The sequence below is a fragment of the Hippopotamus amphibius genome, chromosome 1, assembly GCF_030028045.1.
Source record: "Hippopotamus amphibius kiboko isolate mHipAmp2 chromosome 1, mHipAmp2.hap2, whole genome shotgun sequence".
NCBI classification, from domain to species: Eukaryota; Metazoa; Chordata; class Mammalia; order Artiodactyla; family Hippopotamidae; genus Hippopotamus; species Hippopotamus amphibius.
The window spans coordinates 5,669,768-5,689,064 of record NC_080186.1 but is presented as its reverse complement, the minus strand read 5'-3'; the positions used below and the strand labels follow the sequence as shown (position 1 = coordinate 5,689,064).

The following is a 19,297-nucleotide window of genomic DNA, read 5'->3' as shown; positions in this document are numbered from 1 at the left end:
GCACCTGAATGAAGTGGTGCACAGCCTTCGGTAGAATAATTCTGAATTCTGAAGTGGTTGCTTTTGTTTAACCGTAGGCTGGTGAAACTAATCTTGAGAATCTTTTAGTTCAGTAAAGACTCTTATGTCATTGGCCCAGCTTCAAAAAGTGAGCTCATTGCTGAGCTAGGAAACGACACACATCACTTTCAGGGGAGGTAATACCTCTGCCCACAGAATATCCAAAATGTAAATGAGCAAGTAGCATTGAGTTAAATAAAAATATAGTCCAGTTAAATGTCATGCTCTCATGTTAAACCCAGAGTTTCACATGTAAGTGAGGTTAGATTATGACGTTGAAAGTGTTAGGAAATTATCAGCAGTGCAGTTTCTATGGTGTGATGCGCCTACATTCGGCCAACTCTGCTGAAGTTGGTGGAGGGGCTCCCATAATTATCCTGGGAGAGCGACTCTCAGGTGATGCTCAGAACTGGGGAATAAATTCTGTAGAGAGCCCGTGCATTTTTCTCCTTCTCTCTTGCTGCTTGTCCTGGTTGATTTACTGATAATCACTGTGGGAGGCTAGGGAGGGAAATTTTTGTAACAATAAGTCTCAAAATAACAGTTACTATTTTCTTGAGAACTAAGTGCTGGGCATTGAAATAAGCACTTCATATTCATTGTTTTATTTAATCCCCACTAAATGAGAATGGGGTACAGGTTTCCTCTTTCTATAAGGTATGATTGGAAAAACTGAGATTTAGGGAGGTTAAGAAACTTGCTCAAGCAGACTTCCCTGATAGTGCAGTGGTTAAGAATCTGCCTGCCAATGCAGGGGACACAGGTTCAAGCCCTGGTCTGGGAAGATCCCACATGCTGTGGAACAACAAAGCCCATGCACCACAACAACTGAGCCTGTGCTCTAGAGCCTGTGGGCCACAACTACTGAAGCCTGTGTGCCTAAAGCCTGTGCTCTGCAACAAGAGAAGCCACCACACTGAGCAGCCCGCACACCTCAATGAAAAGTAGCCCCTGCTCGCCACAACTAGAGAAAAGCTAGTGTACAGCAACGAATACCCAATGCAGCCAAATAAATTACTAAACTAATTAAAGATTAAAGAAAAAAAAAAAAAGAAACGCCCAAGTTTGCATGACCATCAAGGTGGCAGAGCCTAGATTTGATCCAAATCAGCCTGGTAGTAAAGCTTGGACTCTTAACCATGTGCAACACTCTACTATTCCCATCACATGGGGTGTGGGTGAGGGTTGATAAAATTGGGGCAAGGGTAGCAAATCAAAACCACAATGAGATAGTTCACACCTACTGGGATGGGTATAATAAAAATTTTTTGTTGTTAAACCCACAGAAAACCAACAAGTGGTAGCAAGGATGTGGAGAAATTGAAACCCTTATTCATTGCTGGTGGGAATGTAAAATGCTGCAGCTGCTGTAGGAAACGGTCAGGTAATTCCTCAAAAAGTGAAACAGGATGACCATGCAGTGGAGCAATTCCACACCCCAGAGAACTGAAAACATATGTTCGTACAAAAACTTGTACACAAATCTTCATAGCAGTGTTATTCATGATAGCAAAAAAGTGGAAACAGCTCAAATTTCCATCAACTGATGAATGGATGAACAAAATATGGTAAATCTACAGAATGGAATAGTATTCAGCCCTAAAAAAGGAACGAAGTACTGATGCATGCTACATCATATAAGAACCTTGAAAATATTATGCTAAGTGAAAGAAGCCCAATACAAAAGACCAGCTGTCATATGAGTCTATGTATATGAAATGTCCAGAATTGGCAAATTCATTGAGACAGAAAGTAGATGAGTGGCTACCAGGGGCTGGGGGGAGGGGGATTGAGGAGTGACTGCTAACTGATATGGGATTTCTTTTGGACCCATGGAAATGTTCTGAGATTATATACTGGTGATGGCTGCACAGTGTAGTGAATATATTAAAATCCACTGAAATGTATGCTTTAAAATGGTGACATTTATGTGAACTATATCTTTTTTATTTTAAAGGCAACTTAATGTCAGATCTGGGAAGTCCTTGAACACTGGACTATAGAGTCCAGGTTTTCTTTTGTGGACGACAGGGAGCCACTGAAAGTCTCTAAGGAGGTCGATGGCATCATAGGAGTCGTGGAGACATGTGAGGTGCTTAGCACACAGCAAGTGTATAATAAATGTTTGCTCCCCTCCCCTCTCCCTTCATCCCCAATTCAAGACCAAGCCACCCTGTCTCCTGTGGGAAAAGAACTCTTCTGTTTGGATCCTAATAGAAAAACCATCTTTTTTTTTTGAAAACCACTATTGCTCTTAGCTCCCCTGCTTGTCTTCCTGAGGGCCGCTAGCCACTCAGTGCTGGACAAGTTTTAGCGTCTTGAAAGCATCCTCCTCCTCTTCCTCTTCTCTCTCCTCCTCCTGTTCCTTCTCCTCCCCATGCTCCTCTTAGTCTTTCTTTTCTTTTAATTTGAAATAATGGTTTTCTAAAAGCCCTCATAGATCCCAACTTTACTCAATAACTTACCCGCCATGTAAATTCTATGCTTCCTTTGTCTCCAGTTCCTCTCCATTTCTTCCTCCTTCCTCCATCTCAGCCACACAGCAAGGAACACAGTCAAAAGGAGTGAGGTCATCCTTGCTTCTAATCCTGGCTCCCTGTCCTTCTGATAATCTGGCCAAACTCATAGCTCAATATTCTCATTTGCATAATGCCATCCTCCTCCTCCTCCTCCTTCTCCTCATCATCTTCATATCAACTCCTAGGGTTCATTTGCAACTAAGTTGCTTATCTAATGCCTGGTACATCCGCTGCAGTCAATACATTATAGCTATAGCATCACTATTATTATAGGGTTTAGGGGTAGTAATTGACCAGAGTACTGATCTTTCTTTAGAAATGGGTTTCATCACTCAAACCTCAAATATTTTAAGGATGCCTTAAAAGCTTTGAAATGGAGAACTACTTTAAGTGACAAAATGCATTTGCCAAAGTCATCTGAAAAATGCCCTAACAGCAGAGGACTGCTTTAAGTTTGAAGTACGTTATCAAGTGGGGACAGAAGCTCTAGGGGACTTTGAGGTCAGCAAATATCAAGTGAGCTACCTCACAGAGCTGTCTCCGGGGATTTCCCACGAGGCCCCGCCCCCGGTTGAGTCACCAAACTCCCCTCTTTGAGTCTTTGACCTGCAGCACTTCTCAGCTGTAGAACCTCACTGCTCTGAAGATCAAGGAGAAGGAAAGTTCTCCACTAGCCCTGCGATCTCAAGGTTTGTCCATTTGGGGCAGATGGGGGGAAGTGAGTAGGGATGAGGATGAAGCTTTGTTTCCTTTGTACAGTTCTAGACATTTTCCTCTTCTAATTTCTAATAACTTTTATTCCATAGCCCATTAAATAAAGATCAAGAGCCTGGCCTATAGAGATTGTTGGACTAAAGGATGAGATAGTTTCTCCTTTCAGAAGTATCTACAGTTCAACTATTACCTATAGTTTTATTACTAGGTGAGCTTCAAATCTCAAAATGATCAAATACATGTCTATTAAGAAAATGTAATGATGAATTGAACATGGGGGCTGTTTCAACACTTTAGCAATTAGGTGTTGAAATTCCACATGCTGTTTGGAAAAAGCGGTAATAGTGATAATGAGATGTCTTCTCATTGAGCTGAACTGTTGCATGCCACTGACAGGTTCTCTTTTTAAGGACTATATTTCAGGGGCAGCAGGCCACTGGCATTGTTGAAATCTAGATGCTAATGCTAAATATCGATGAAAGTCCCCAAAAGTTCTTGCTATTGTTATTTCTGCATCTTGGCAAAACATGTTGGAAAGTGCACTCTTAGACTTTGGCAAATCTGCACAAAGCTACTTGTTTAGTCAGCCTTGTCTTATCATAGAAGTTTCCGTGAATTTGCTAGCTTTTCCATGGTATCCCATCATTAATTGTTCCTGAAAAACCCTGAGTTATGATTTTGTAGAATCGTATAGGTAATAGTTGAACTGTAGATACTTCTGAAAGGAGAAACTATCTCATCCTTGGAAACTTTTACCTTTTGCAGAGTGGTACTTGTGAAACCAGCTACTTTGATTAAAATTCTTTTGGAACCTGCTTGGCTAATACACTTATGCAAGATTTCATCATGGGAAATGGCTATTACAATATAGTGGCTACTGTGTTGTTGGTCATGAATTTCGAGAGGACAAGATCATTGCAGGATATCTGTAGTAACTGTTCAGCGGGTAAGAACCAAATTCATGTGTGTGCTTGATCTGTTCTGTTGAAAACATGGTTCAGTTAGTCCGGCAGTCAGGGCTAATGAGCTCTGTTTTAATGACCTTTTTTTTTTTTTTAAAAAAAGTGAACTATAGTTGATTTGCAATATTGTGTTAGTTTCAGGTGTACAGCAAAGTGATATATATGTAAAATATATATATATATATAGTTTTTCAGATTCTTTTCCATCATAAGTTATTACAAGACATTGAATATAGTCCCCTGTGCTTCACAGTAGGTCCTTGTTGCTTATCTGTTTTATATACAGTGGTGTGTATCTCTTAATCCCAAACTCCTAATTCCTCCCCCCACCCCATTAATGATCTTTTATTCATTCATTTACAAATATTTCTTGAATGCTACATTTTAGCTGTATGAATATAGCCTTGTCACTTAAACTCTTGTGCTCCAGCTTTATCATCTAGGGATGATGTGAGAACCTATCTCATAGGACTGCTTGCTGGGAGGGTCCTATGATGGGCTTAGATTGGCACACGGCACAGGGAAAGACGTCAACAGATTTGTGTGTGAGGACAGTGCTCAGACTGGGGGTGCAGCAGGGCATAAGCAAGTGGCAGGAGGCTTAACGCAGTGGGAAAGGGCAGACGCACTGAAATTGTAGTGTGCCAATAAAGGACATTGATCACCTCCTGAATCCAGTCACTGATCTCCTGAATCGTTCAAGAGAAATCATTCTGTTTTATTCAATAGATAAAGGAAACTATTTTCTTTCTGTTGATTTATTTGTTGCAGTATCTATACTTTGTTATTTTTAATTCTGTGATTATGCTTAGGGCAATCTTGCAAACGGGTAATTTAAAACGGTCCATCAACAAATAAAGTCTATCGCTGTGGTACCTAGGAAACGAATCTGTGTTTCATAGTCTGGTTTTCTTGTGAACCTCATCATGCTCTGGGTGATGACGGCCCATTGTCAAACACGTACAGCTCTTATCTACCTTTTTTAGGTACTTTCTGTGGGAAAAACAAGCATGACCTTTGCACTCCTTGTCCTTCAAATAGTTTCTCCAGCACGAGTGGACAGAGGGCCTGTGATGTATGCAGGAAGTGTGAAGGTATGATTTAAAAGATGTACTCTTCATCCAGATGTGTATTGGGAAGACAAGCTTTTATTTCCGAGTGTATTGATCTCTCTTCAAAGTCTGAAGTGTCAAATAGGCTGGTTCCTCTGTCAACAGGCAAGTCCAGTGAAATCATTTACTGTAATAGCAATTATTGGTGGATCGAGGGTTTTAAATATTAGGGGAAGCATTCATTTGACAAGAGAGAATTTTTTTATACATCTTTATTGGAGTGTAATTGCTTTACGATGTTGTGTTGCTTTCTGCTGTACAACAAAGTGAATCAGCTGTATGTATACATATATCCCCACATCCCCTCCCTCTTAAGCCTCCCTCCCACCCTCCCCATCCCACCCCTCTAGGTCATCACCAAGCACCAAGCTGATCTCCCTGTGCTATGCAGCAGCTTCCCACTAGTCATCTATTTTACATGTGGTAGTGTATACATGTCAATGCTACTCTCTCACTATGTTCCAGCCTCCCCTTCCCACCCGGTCTCAAGGGAGAATTTTTTAATTAGCAAAATGTAAGAAAGTCTTCTATAGATATTTAAAAGTAAACTTTATACTCTGAGATCATTAGGGCCATTCTAAGTAGAGCAAGCATGGTTTTTATTGCAGAACGTGAATTTGCTTCCTGGATTCGGAGGTCAAGGGTAATGTAACACTGGGGGACTTGTAGGTATTTTCAGGACCAAGAAGGTGTGCTCGCCCACCAGCAATGCAGAGTGTGAGTGTGTGTCGGGATTCCACTGCCTGGGGGAAGGTTGTGCCATGTGTGAAGAGGATTGTAAACAAGGTCAAGAATTAACAAAAGAGGGTAAGTTTCTTCTGTCTAGTGCAAGGTATCCAGTCGTACGTTGTTAACTTAGGTCGCGATCCTTTGATTACAAAATAAAACACAGATTTGTAGAACCTTTAAATAATAAGTAATGAACCACTGTCAAGTATCTGATATTTACAAAATTATTTTTCAGTCAATGGAAATAATTTGAAATCACAATAATTTGTTTTTCACCAGAAACATGCCTTATCACGCACCCTTTACATGCATGTACAATACTCTATGTACAGTTAGAATAAAACCTTTAGTCATATTAAGGTTTCATTTCAAGAAAAAACGTTGAACCATCTGTGTAGGTTGTATAAAGTTAATGACTTTACTATGGGATTATGTTCATCACAGAGAAAGTTAAAAATGATAAAAATGCTTGCTTTCTTATTCCTTTAATTTTTACAAAAGGTTGTAAGGACTGTTCCTTTGGGACATTTAATGATCAGGAGCATGGCACCTGTCGGCCTTGGACAGAGTATGTATTCTTTCTTTCTGCTTACAAAATAAAGTAACTGGGTTAACTTTTTTAAAGACAAGGAATGTGATCACTGATGCTTTTTTAAATCTATCAAGTGTAGACATAGTGTAGACATGCTAATAGGCGATATGGGAACAGTATGAGGTAATCGTGACTAGTTAGCCAAAGTGGACATTTTCTCCAGAAGTAATGCCCAGAACAACGAGGTCAGATTTGCCAGTGGAACTTAGTTACTCTCTGCTCCAGGTGCTCTTCTGTCTCCTCCCAATCTTTTTGCTGCCTCTGACCTTCCTGCATTGATCTGTCCACCTGCAAGTGCTCAATGTCAGCACTGATAACGATATAGAAGAGGGTAAAGTATGTTTCCTTTCCTCAAAAGCTTTAACATAGTCTTGGGCAAATGAGACCATCACAGGGAGTACAGCAGCCAGAAGTGTATTTTGTATGCCTTTGTTCTTTTTGCATTTGATTTTCTTACTAGAAAATTGTTTTTATTATTGTTTTACATTTACATTCTTATTGTGTTTTACAAAAGTATTGGTTCATAACAAATTGGAAAGGTTTTAGGTTTTTTTTCCCCTGACACAAATAATTCAGACCGGTGACTTTGCATCTGCATGGAAAGTGGAATTGAGCTGGGCTTTGGAGAACGGGTGGGTTTGCGTTAGGAGAAGGGGCAGGGGAAAGACACAGGACAGTGATGGTGGTGATGATGATGGAGATGATGGCTATCGTTTAGACAGAGTAAGTCAGGCACGTAGGGTCATCTGCTCTTCACAGCAGCCCCGGGACATGTATACCTTATTTTTCAGATGAGAAAACTGAGGCTTAGAGAGATTTCACAACTTGCACTAGGTCATTCTACAGAGGGTCCCATCCAGGGCTCAAACCCTGGTAGTGTGATGCCAACACATCATAGGGTTAGGAGCTCCTAACCCTATGCTAAGTTGTCTGTCCTTCCTAGGTGCCAGAGATGGTCAAATATGCTTAAGGAGGTAGGGGTAAGAGACTAACCAGGCAACAGCCTGAACTAGGCTGTCGTGGGACAGGGCTCTGCAGCCTGGGAGGAAAGAAGAATTCAGTTAGGTAGACAGAGTGGGCTGAGTTGTGGAGAGCTGTGAAAGTCAAGTGAAAATTGAAGAAAGCCAGATGGTCAAATGGAAGTTTTGCAGAATTGCTTTGCCTATGAACCCAGATCCACACATCTTTGTCCCTAGAACTGCTTTATTGGGTAGAAAATGTCTGTCTTTTTCATTTAGAATGATCTGTACCAGAATTAATTATTTGAACTCTTTTCATTGGACCACCTAAGCTGTTCTTTGGATGGAAAGTCTGTCCTTGTGAATGGGACGAAGGAAAGTGATGTGGTGTGTGGACCTGCGTCAGCTGACTCCTCTCCAGGTGTACCCTCCACCATCGTGCCGGCACCTGGGAGAGAGCCAGGTAGCTGATTTGTTGCCGTTGAATCAAAGTGAATGTATCATGGCCATTTGGATTGGTATCTAAATCACTCCAATATCAACATGCCTTCCTTTTCTTACCCTGCCTTCAAGGGACCCATCTGTTTCCTCAGGCGCTTATTATCCAGTCTAAACTATACATTAGTGAGCAGAGCAAGGCGGGACTGGATCCAAACAGATGCTACACCTTTGATAATACCAAGTAATGGCGATTATAAAGTCCCATGTTTCCCAGAGGCTAGAAAGGCCAAACCACTTAACTTTTGTGGACCTCTAGGAAAATAATTAAGATTTTAAAAAAGTTTTTTCTAACAAGCAGGCCAGTTTACTAAGATAGCTGGTGGGAGATGCTCAAAGCACGTCTTGTCTTCTCGTGCTTAAGAGTTTAAAATGTAAATGTAAACGTCAGCATATTCGCAAACATATTTTTGCCTCAATTTCTCCTTTTGTTCTTTTTTAAAGGTCATGCCTCCCAGGTCGTCATCTTTTTTCTCGCACTGACGTTGGCTGCACTGCTTTTCCTGGTGTCCTTCGTGGTGCTCCGTTTCTCTGTGGTTAAACAGGGCAGAAAGAAGCTCCTGTATATATTCAAACAACGTAAGATGAACATAGAAGGGTTAGATCTGAGCTTTTTGAGGCTAGGCTGTTTACAGTAGACAGGGAAGGATGATTTTCTTTTTAAGTTATGGAAGCAAGATTCGTATAGCACCGTGGTTATCAAGCAGGACAGTGTGGCCCCCAAGGGGACATTTGGCCAAATCTGGAGACAGTTTTGGTGGTCACAGTCTAAGGGGTGGGGTCGGGAGTGCTGTGCTCCTGGTCTCTAGTGAGTGGAGGTCTGTAATGGTGCTAAATATCCTGCAGTGCACAGGGCAGCTCCACAACAGAGAGTGGTCCAGCCCCACACGCCAGTGCTGCGGAGGTGGAGAAAGCCTGGGGATGGCAGAACGTAATACAAGGCTTCCAGAGAAACGACCCGTTTATGTAGGCTGTTATATATAAATGTTACATAAAAACGACCCGTTTATGTAGGCTGCAGCCTCAGACAACTCTGTGCGCGTGCACGCACATGTACCACTCACTTGTGGATGCAGGACACTACAAGGAAAAATAAAAAATAACGTTGCCCCATCTAGCCCCACCCCTCTGCTGGTGAATGGCCTTAACCTGAGCTAGACCCACAACTAGAAGGAGGCTTGGAGAACTAGGAGGGAGCTTAAGGTGGGTTTCATGAGATGAATTATTAGGAAGCTGATCTGGATGAAATGAGAAATTTCAATAATGGGTTCCATTCGTTAAACCAGATACTATTTCTAGAAGGAACTCAGCAAGTGCCTGGCACCGGGTCAATACTCACTAAACGAACACTATTCATATTTATTCCAAAAGTCTTGTAGATGGGGGCAACCTGCATTTTTGTCTTCGTGGAGAACAGAGCCATAGATAACGGGCTAGAGTTACTAAGAAGAATTCGTATATAGGAGGAGTACATTGAGAGCTCTGTGATGTAGCCCGAACCATCATAGTTAAGACTGGAGGGCATCGATTTGTGAGTTGTTAAAAATATAGGAAGGGAGATATTAGTAAAGTCTTATCTAAAGATGCAAGACAATAATTCATATAAAGATTCTTTTTGAAAACAATATAAAACCTTTTGAACATTTTGATATACAGGAAAGATGCATACATGTAAAGTTTAAGAAATTGTAAAATGAACACCTGTGTAACTGTACCCAGGTCAAGAAATAGAACCTACTCTGCTCCCCGGAAGCGCTTCTTGTGTTCCTTCCAGAAGAAAACCCTCCCTGCACTAGTGCTAACCACATCTAGATTCTTACGATGTTCACTTCCTCCCTCTTATTTATAGTTTTTGTTACCTAAGAACACAGTTTAGTTTAGCTGCTTGTGAACTTCAGACAAGTGGAATCACACTGTGTTCTATATTTTCCTTCCCCTTTTCACTCAGTGTTGTATCTTTATGATTCATCCCTGTGTGGCATTTATCTTTAGTTGATTTCCAGTGTTGAATGCTCCTCTATTGAATGACTGTAGCACAGTTTTGTTTATCCATCCTAATATTCCTGGATACTCAGGTTGTTTCCAATTTGGGGCTGTTATAGACAGTGATATTTGAATATTTTTGTCTATGTATCTCAGCACACATAAGCACATGTATCTGTGTGGTTGTTTTTTTTTTAACCTAGGAATAAAATTGCTGGAATGTGAGGAATGTGTATCTCCATCCTTAGTACTAGTTTTACCAAACTGTTTTCCAGAATGATAGGACCCCATTTACACTTTCACAGCAGCATATGAGAGTTCTTTTTGCTCCAATCCCTGCTAATACTTAGTATTATCAGATTTCTTAATTTTTATCTGTCCGGTGGGTGTATAGTAGTATCTCGTGGTTGTAATTTGCATTTCCCTGATTACTAGTAAGATTGGACGTCTTTTCATGTTGTATCGGTCATTTGGATTTCCTCTCTTGCAAAGTGCCTGATCTTCTCAGCCTTTTCCCATTGGGTTGTTTGTCCTTTTCTTATTAATCTATAGGAATTTTTTAGTCTACCGTTCACGCGCTGCAAATATATTTTCCAACCCTGTGGTTTGTTCTTTGATTCTCTTTTTGAGGTCTAAACCTCTGAGTTAAACTTCTAAGCTCTCACTGAAACCTCTGATTTAAACAACGATCCCTTTCAGCTTTACCCCAAACTACAATAATGGTCTTTATAAAATGATTTTCAAAAGTATTTATGAGTAATTAGTGAGTTTCAATGGAACAGTAATCCATTAAAAAATTTTTAGGTTATTTTTAAAAACTTTCTATTTTGAAATAGAGAGTCACAGGAAGTTGTAAAGACAGTACAGAAAAGTCTTATGTGCCATTCATGGGGTTACATCGTATGCAACTACAGTACAATATCAAAACCAGGCAATTGACATTGGCACATTGTGTGTGTTTAGTTTAGTGTATGTCATTTTATCACATGTGTAGATTGGTGTAACCATCAACACAGTCAAAATACAGAACTATTCCATCACCACAAAGATCTCCTCCTGCTAGTCCTTCATACTCACAAACACTCCCTCTCCTCCACCATCCCTAACTCCTTGTAACTATGGATCTGTTTTCCATCTCTGTAATTTTGTCATTTCAAGAATGTTGCACAAATGGTATCATACAATATATAGATAGATCATAAATATGAGACCTTTTAAGACTGGCTTTTTTCACTCAGCAAGTGCCACTGAGATCCATTGGAGTTGTGTTTCAATAGTTGACTCTTTTTTACTTATTTATTTGGTTGCACCCAGTCTTAGTTGTGGCATGCAAACTCACATGCAAACTCTGAGTTGAGGCATGCATGTGGGATCTAGTTCCCTGACCAGGGATCGAACCCAGGCCCCCTGCATTGGGAGCACAAAGTGTTAACCACTGCACCACCAGGGAAGTCACTGACTCTTTTTTTATTGCTGACTAGTGTTATATGGTGTGGTTGTACCAGTTTGTTTTCACATTCACCTATTGAGAGACATTTTGGCTGTTTCCAGTTTTTGATTGTTACGTTAGAGCTGCTATAAATAATCATGTACAGATCTTGTGTGGACATATGTTTCCATATCTTTAAGATAAATACCAAGGAGTGCAATTGTTTGGTCATATGGTAAGTGTGTGTTTAGTTTTTTAAGAAACTGCTAAACACTTTTCCAGATGAGTTTTACCATTTAACATTCCACCAGCAATATTTGAGAGATCCAGTTTCTCCTCATCCTTGCCAGCATTTTGTATTGCCACAATTTTTTTTACTGTTTTTTAAAAATATTTATTTATTTATTTATTTATTTATTTATTTATTTATTTATCTATCTATTGGCTGTGTTGGGTCTTCATTGCTGCACACGGGCTTTCTCTAGTTGTGGTGAGTGGGGACTACCCTTGTTGTGGTGCGTGGGCTTCTCATTGCAGTGGCTTCTCTTGTTGCAGAACACAGGCTCTAGGCATGTGGGCTTCAGTAGTTTTGGCACGTGGGCTCAATAGTTGTGGCTGTCAGGCTCTAGAGCACAGGCTCAGTAGTTGTGGCACATGGGCTTAGTTGTTCCGTGGCATGTGGGATCTTCCCGGACCAGGGATCGAACCCGTGTCCCCTGCATTGGCAGGTGGATCCTTAACCACTGCGCCACCAGGGAAGCCCCTCACCACAATTTTTAATTTCAGCTGTTCTAATAGGTATATGCTCATATCTCAATGTGGTCTTAATTTGCCTTTCCCTAAAGGTTGAACATCTTGTCATGTAGTTATTTTCCATCTATATATCTTCTTCAGTGAAATGTTCCTTCACGTCTTTTGCCCATTTTCTAGTTGGATTGTTTGTTTTACTTTTGACATTTGAGAGTTTTTTTATATCTCCTAGAGATGAGTCCTTTATCAGATATGGGGTTTGTAACTATTTTCTCCCAGTCTGTAGCTTGCCTTTTCATCCTCTTCACATGATCTGCAGGGAAAAATTTTTTAATTTTGATGACGTCCAAGTGGCCAATTTTTTTCACTTATGGGATTCTCTCTAAGAACTCTTTACCAAGTCTTAGGTCCCAAAGATTTAGACTTTCTCCTATGTTATCTTCTAAATGTTTTACATTTAAATCTATGCTTCATTTTTAGTTAAATTTTGTATAAGGTGTGAGAGTTTCAGGTAGATATTTTAAAATTATTTTTACTTTTTTTGCCTATGGGTGTCCAATGGTTTCAGCATCATTTATTGAAAAGATTATCCTTCCTCCATTGAATTGCTTTCGTACGTTTGTCAAAAAAATCAGTTGGCTGTACCTGTGTGGGGGCTATTTCTGGTTTCTCTCTTCTGTTCCACTGACCTGTGAGTTTTTCCTTCTGCCAATACCACACAGTCTTGGTTACTGTAGCTGTAAAACAAGTCTTGAAATTGGTTATAGGGTAGAATGAGTCCTCCCATGTTATTCTTTTTCAAAATTGTTTTGGTTATTCTAGTTCATTTGCATTTCTATATAAATTTTAGGATAATCTTATCTCTAGCTAGAAAAAGTCAACTGAGATTCTGATAGCAATTGTGTTAAATCTGTATATCAATTCAGGGAGAATTGACATCTTCGTTATATAAACTATTCTAATCCATGAACTCAGTATGTCTCTCCATTTACGTATACTTTCTTTGATTTCTTTCACCAGCATTTTGTAGTTTTCAGCATGCAAGTCCTACACATGTTTTGTTAAATTTAGGCCTTAGTATTTAAATTTAGCAATTACAAATGACGTATCTTAAATTTTAGTTTTGACATATTCATTGCTAATATATAGAAATACAATTGTTTGTGTAGTTTGATTTTTGTCCTGTGATTTTGCTGAACCTGCTTACTAGTTCTAGAGTATTTTGTAGATTCCTTGAGATTTTGTTACATAGACCATAGTGTTATCTGCAAAAAAATAACTTTTTTTTTTTTCATTTCCAATCTATATGCCTTCTATTTCTTTTCTTGCCTTATTGTGCTGGCTAGAATGTCCAGTACTATGTTGAATAAGACTGGTGAGAGTGCATATCCTTGCCTTGCTTCTAATCTGAGGGGAAAAGCATTCAGTCTTTCACCAGCAAGTATGATGTGAGCTACAGATTTTTAGTAGCTACGCTTTATCAAGTTGAGAAAGTGTTCTGAAGATTTTTTTTTAAATCACAAATGAGTGTTGAATTTTGTCAGATGCTTTTTTCTGTATCAATTGATTTGATTATGTGATTTTTCTTCTTCAGCTTGTTGAGACGGTGAATTATATAGAGTTTTGGGGTTTTTTTTTAATTTATTTTTATTTACTTATTTATTTATTGGCTGTGTTGGGTCTTTGCTGCTGCACACGGGCTTTCTCTTGTTGCGATGAGTTGGGGCTACTCTTCATTGTGGTGTGCAGGCTCCTCATTGCCATGGCTTCTCTTGTTGCGGAGCACAGGCTCTAGGCACATGGGCTTTAGTAGTTGCAGCACACAGGCTCAATAGTTGTGGCCCACGGGCTCTAGAGTGCAGGCTCAACAGTTGTGGTGCACAGGCTTAGTTGCTTCACGGCATGTGGAATCTTCCTGGAGCAGTGCTCAAACCTGGGTCCCCTGCATTGGCAGGTGGATTCTTAACCACTGTGCCACCTAGGAAGTCCTATAGATTGATTTTTGAATTTCAAACTGGCCTTGCATCCCCTAAGTAAACTCCACTTAGTCATGGTTTATAATTTTTTTATATATGCCTGAATTCTCTTCACTAATATTTTGTTAAGAAATTTTGCGGCTATGTTCATGAGGAATATTGATCTGTGGTTTTCTTTTCTAGTACTCTCTTCATCTGGTTTTGGTAGCAGGGTAATAGTGACTTCCTCAAATAAGTTGGGACATGTTCCTTCTTCTGTTTTCTGGAAAAGATTGTGTAGAATTGGTGTTAATTCTTCTTTAAATAGTTTATAGAATTGTCTAGTGAAATTGTCTGAACCTGGATTTTTCTTTTTGGAGCTCCTTAATTACAAATTCAATTTCCTTAATAATTATAGGACACTCAAGTTATTTGATTCATATTGAGTGAATTGTGATAGTTTATGTTTTTTGAGGACTTGGTCCATTTCATCTAAGTTGTCAAATTTCTGTGTTTAAGTTATTTGTACTGTTCCCTTACTATCCTTTTGTTGTATGCAGGTCTGTAGTGATATCACCTCCTGATATTGGTAATGTGTCTTCTCTGTTTTTTTCTGAATCAGTCTTGGTAGAGATTTGTTAATTTTATTGATATTTTCAAAGAACCAGCTCTTTGTTTCATTGATTTTCTCTATTGTTTTTCTGTTTTCAGTTTCACTAATTTCTGCTTTTACCTTTATTGTTTCCTTTCTTCTGATTGCTTTGGATTTATTTTGTTCTTTTTCTGTTTAGGTGGAAGCTTATATTATTGGTTTGAGACTTTTCCTCTTTTTAAAAAGATTAATTAATTAGTTATTTTATTGGCTGTGTTGGGTCTTTGTTGCTGTGCATGGGCTTTCTCTAGTTGTGGCAAGTGGGGCCTACTCTTCATTGTGGTGCGTGAGCTTCTCATTGTGGTGGCTTCTCTTGTTGCAGAGCATGAGCTCTAGGCACACAGGCTTCAGCAGTTGTGGCTCACGGACTCTACAGTGCAGGCGCAGTAGTTGTGGCGCACGGGCTTTGTTGCTCCGCGGCATGTAGGATCTTCCCAGGCCACAGATAGAACCCGTGTCCCCTGCATTGACAGGCAGATTCTTAACCACTGTGCCACCAGGGAAGTCCCTATTTTTTTGTTTTCTGTTTGCTTTCTCTGGCTTTCATTTCTCTGTTTTCTTTTTTCTGCATTCCTGTGGATTACTTGAACATTTTTTAAAATTCATTTTGATTTATCTTTGTTTTTTTTTGAGTATCTTTTTTGTGTAGCTCTTGTGTGGTTGCTCTAGGTATTATGCATAATTTATTATAGTCTACTAGTATCAACATTTTAACAGTTTGAATGAAGTATAGAAATCTTACCTCCCTTTATATCCTTTTAACCTCCTCCAATTTATAATATACTTGCCTAAAATATTTCTACTACATACTTTGAGAACCATATTAGACAGTGTTATAATTTTTGCTTCAACCATCAAACATAATTTAGAAAACTCAAGAGAAAGAAAGTTTATTTCATTTACCCATATATTTGCTTGTTCTGTTGTTCTTTCTTCCTTCCTAATGTGCCAAGATTCCTTCTTTTATCATTTCTCTTCTGTTTAGAGAATTTCCTTTAGCCATTCTTTTAGGGTAGGTTTTCTTTTGTCTGAGAATTTCTTGATTTCCCCTTCATTCCTGAAAGTTATTTTCACTGGATATAGAATTTGGGCTTGAGAGTTCTTTTCTGTCAGCACTTGAAAAATGTTGTGCTACTTCTGGCCTGCATGGTTTCTGGTAAGAAATTCACTGTCATTCAATTTGTTTTCCACTTATGAGTGATGTGTTGTGTCTCTCTGGCTGCTTTCAAGACCTTTCTTTCTTTCTTTCTCTTCCTTCCTTCCTTCCTTCCTTCCTTCCTTCCTTCCTTCCTTCCTTCCTTCCTTTCTTTCTTTCTTTCTTTCTTTCTTTCTTTCTTTCTTTCTTTCTTTCTTTCTTTCTTTTGTTTTCAGAACTTAAACTATGACGTGTCTTGTCTTGGTGTGGATTTCTTTGGCTTATCCTATTCAGGATTCCCTTAGCTTCCTGAATCTGAAGATTTATGCCTTTTTCCAAATTTGGGGAATTTCTGGCCATTGCTCCTTCAAGTACTTTTTCAGCCTTACTCTCTTTCTCTTCTTCTTCAAGGACTCCAGTGACATGAATGTTAGGGTTTTTGCTATAGTCCCACATGTCCCTGAGGCTCTGTTCATTTTTTCCCCCAGTCTTTTCTCCCTGTTGCTCAGTTTGGGTAATGATTCTTTCCTTTGTCTTCTCCATTCTTGTGCTGAGCCCATTCACTGAAATTTTAAATACTTTTGGTTGTTGTAATTTTTCAGTTCTAAAATTGCCACCTGATTATTTTTTTAAATCTTCTACTTTTTTCCCCATTTGTTTCAAGTGAGTTCCCAATTGCTTGTTGAAGCATCTTTTTTTTCCCCCATGCCACATAGCTTGTGGGGTGTTAGTTCCCCTGACCAGGGATTAAACCTGGGGCCTCAGCAGTGAAACCTCTGAGTCCTAACCACTGGACTGTCAGGGTATTCCATGAAGCACCTTTATGATGGCTGCTTTAATGTCCTTGCCAGATAACTCTAACAACTATATCGCTTATATGCTAGCATCTGTTGCCTTTTCTTATTCAAGTTGCGATCTTTCTGGTTCTTAGAATGACAAGTGATTTTTTTGTTTTTGTTGAAATCTAGACATTGGGTATGATGTTATCAGACTTTGGATATAATTGAAAGCTGGTATTTATTCAGACTTAACCTCTAACACCACTCCAGCAGAGGAAGGAGGATACTGTCAGGTGGGGGGGAAGTCCAAGTTCTACACTAGACCTCCTGGGGGTGGTAGATCCTTGTTATTGCTAGACATGGATGGGGGTTCAGGCTCCCCACTAAGCCTCTACTGATACTACCCTGGCTGGGATGAGGAAATGTACTTCATTCCTGCTCCCCTCATGGCTTCCACTGACACTGAATAGGTGGGGAGTGGCCTTGTTACTGCTGAGTGGTGGTAAAGTCCCAGGTCTCCACTAGGACTCCTCTGATGCTACCCCAATGAGGATAGGGCAGTGAGCCTTGATAGAGTTTGGCAAAGGTATAAGTCTACGCTCTCTGCTGGGTCTTTAGTGGCAGGTGTTGGTGTGGTGCCACAGTTTTTTGCTAGAGTAGAGCTGAGATTATCTAAAAGCTCTTGTCTTGTTACTCTGCTTCTCTCCTGGTTTTGTAGCTAGAGAGAGCAGAATTCTCTTGGGGCATTTTTTTTTTTTAATTAGCCTACTTCTCCAGTTCCCTCTCTGGGACATATGAAGCAGAGAGAATACTCAGGAAACTCAAGGCCATATTGTTTCTTGGGTTCCAAGCTCCTTAACTGGTTCACTTTCTTGCCACTTTTCAGATTCTTCTTATGCTTGTTATACATAAAACATCCAGCCCTTTCAGCAATACTTGGCAGGAAGAATAGGGAAAAGTATGACTGCTGTATCTTTCCAGAAGCAGATTTCAATTTAAAAATTAATCTTTGATGCTATTTCAAAGGAAAAGGATGTCTCATTGGTATTTCTGGATGTCTTGCCAGTTTTTCATAAGTTCTTGGAGATAGTGTGCTTGTTGGGTTTTGGTTATTTTTTATTTTTAGTAGTAACAAGCGTGTAAAATTGGGGTAGACCCTTTTGCTTTGACAAGCTATAAAAATAATATATATTTACTGGTGGGATTGGGTGTGGGGATGCAGCTATATATGTGTGTATGTAGATAGAGGTGTATCATTTAATATATATTTTAGGATTGAAAGTTGCTCAGCAATGACACAAATACTTTGCACTAACATGTAAATGAAAACCCGGAAGCTAGTGCATAAATCAGTTCTTTACTCACTAATTGTTGGAAGAAGTAGTAGTATCTTTAACGTCTTGATGCCGTAAGCATTTCATTCAGAAGAAACCATCTAATGTGTAATCTAAGTAACCCTCAAGACTAAAACATGTGTTACTGATTTGAAACTACAGTTATGTTTGGCACATGACTAATTTTATGCTATAATGATTCATGCTCAAGACTGTTTTTAGCCTTTGTAGACAATAAAGAAACTAGTTTTTTCAGTGCCAATAAAAAAAAATTTGGTGAAAAGAAAAAAAATGTTAAATTAAATAATCCTGAAAATAGTTTGTACTTGCTATTATGTCTCTTGCTGATGAGTTTGTTCAAACTAAAGTTGAGAATGTTTGCTGCTTACAGATGTTCTGCAAATGGGATTTATGGAGAATGAATGTTAAATGATTAAAACAGACAACAAAAGATAACTCTCTTTTAAATTACTTTTTAGCGTTTATAAGACCAGTACAAACAGCCCAAGAGGAAGATGCCTGCAGTTGCCGATTTCCAGAAGAAGAGGAAGGAGAGTATGAATTGTGAAGGGGAAATTCAAAGACACGTTGGCACTCTCTTGAGAAGAATCACAGGAGATATGTGAGAGATCCTACTATTGTGGCATTCAAAACTTAAAAGCATCATCCCAGATAATACCCAGGGTTACCCTGACAAGATTTTTTCTAAACGCTAATGAGTTGGCCTTTCAAGATGTACCACTTTTTTTTTCAGATCTTTATTGGAGTATAATTGCTTTACAATGTTGTTTCTGCTGTACAACACAGTGAATCAGCTATATTTATACACACATCTCCATATCCCCTCCTTCTTGAGCCTCCGTCCCACCTTCCCTGTCTCACCCCTCTAGGTCGTCAGCAAGCACAGGGAGTTGATCTCCCCGTGCTCTGCAGCAGCTTCCCACTAGCTGAGATATACCACTTTTAACAGAACAGAAAAATGGGACAGAACTGGTGGCAAAAGGGGCATTTTCTAGATACTGCTTAAGAGGTTTGGGCTAGTTTTCTTGAAATGCAAAGAGAATTATATTTTAAATTTAATCATGTAGGCCAACGGTGCAGCTAAAATTATAATCAAAATCAATCCTATTTTTTT

General features: G+C 39.4%; 1 protein-coding gene across 1 annotated transcript; it reads left to right on the top strand.

The window, feature by feature from the left end:
• Positions 1–4,124: 4,124 nt before the first annotated feature.
• Positions 4,125–18,730, top strand: TNFRSF9 (TNF receptor superfamily member 9). Its single transcript, XM_057714582.1, has 7 exons — positions 4,125–4,239; positions 5,242–5,349; positions 6,037–6,174; positions 6,598–6,664; positions 7,980–8,110; positions 8,590–8,724; positions 18,642–18,730. Exons 1-7 carry the CDS (start codon positions 4,125–4,127, stop codon positions 18,728–18,730), a joined length of 783 nt encoding a protein of 260 aa, XP_057570565.1.
• Positions 18,731–19,297: the final 567 nt, after the last annotated feature.

Coding starts and splice junctions, on each gene's coding strand:
- TNFRSF9 (XM_057714582.1), top strand. CDS start 4,125: ATGCAAGATTTCATCATGGGAAATGGCTATTACAATATAGTGGCTACT. Junction 5,350..6,036: donor TGTATGCAGGAAGTGTGAAG/GTATGATTTAAA, acceptor GGGGACTTGTAG/GTATTTTCAGGACCAAGAAG. Junction 8,111..8,589: donor GGCACCTGGGAGAGAGCCAG/GTAGCTGATTTG, acceptor TCTTTTTTAAAG/GTCATGCCTCCCAGGTCGTC.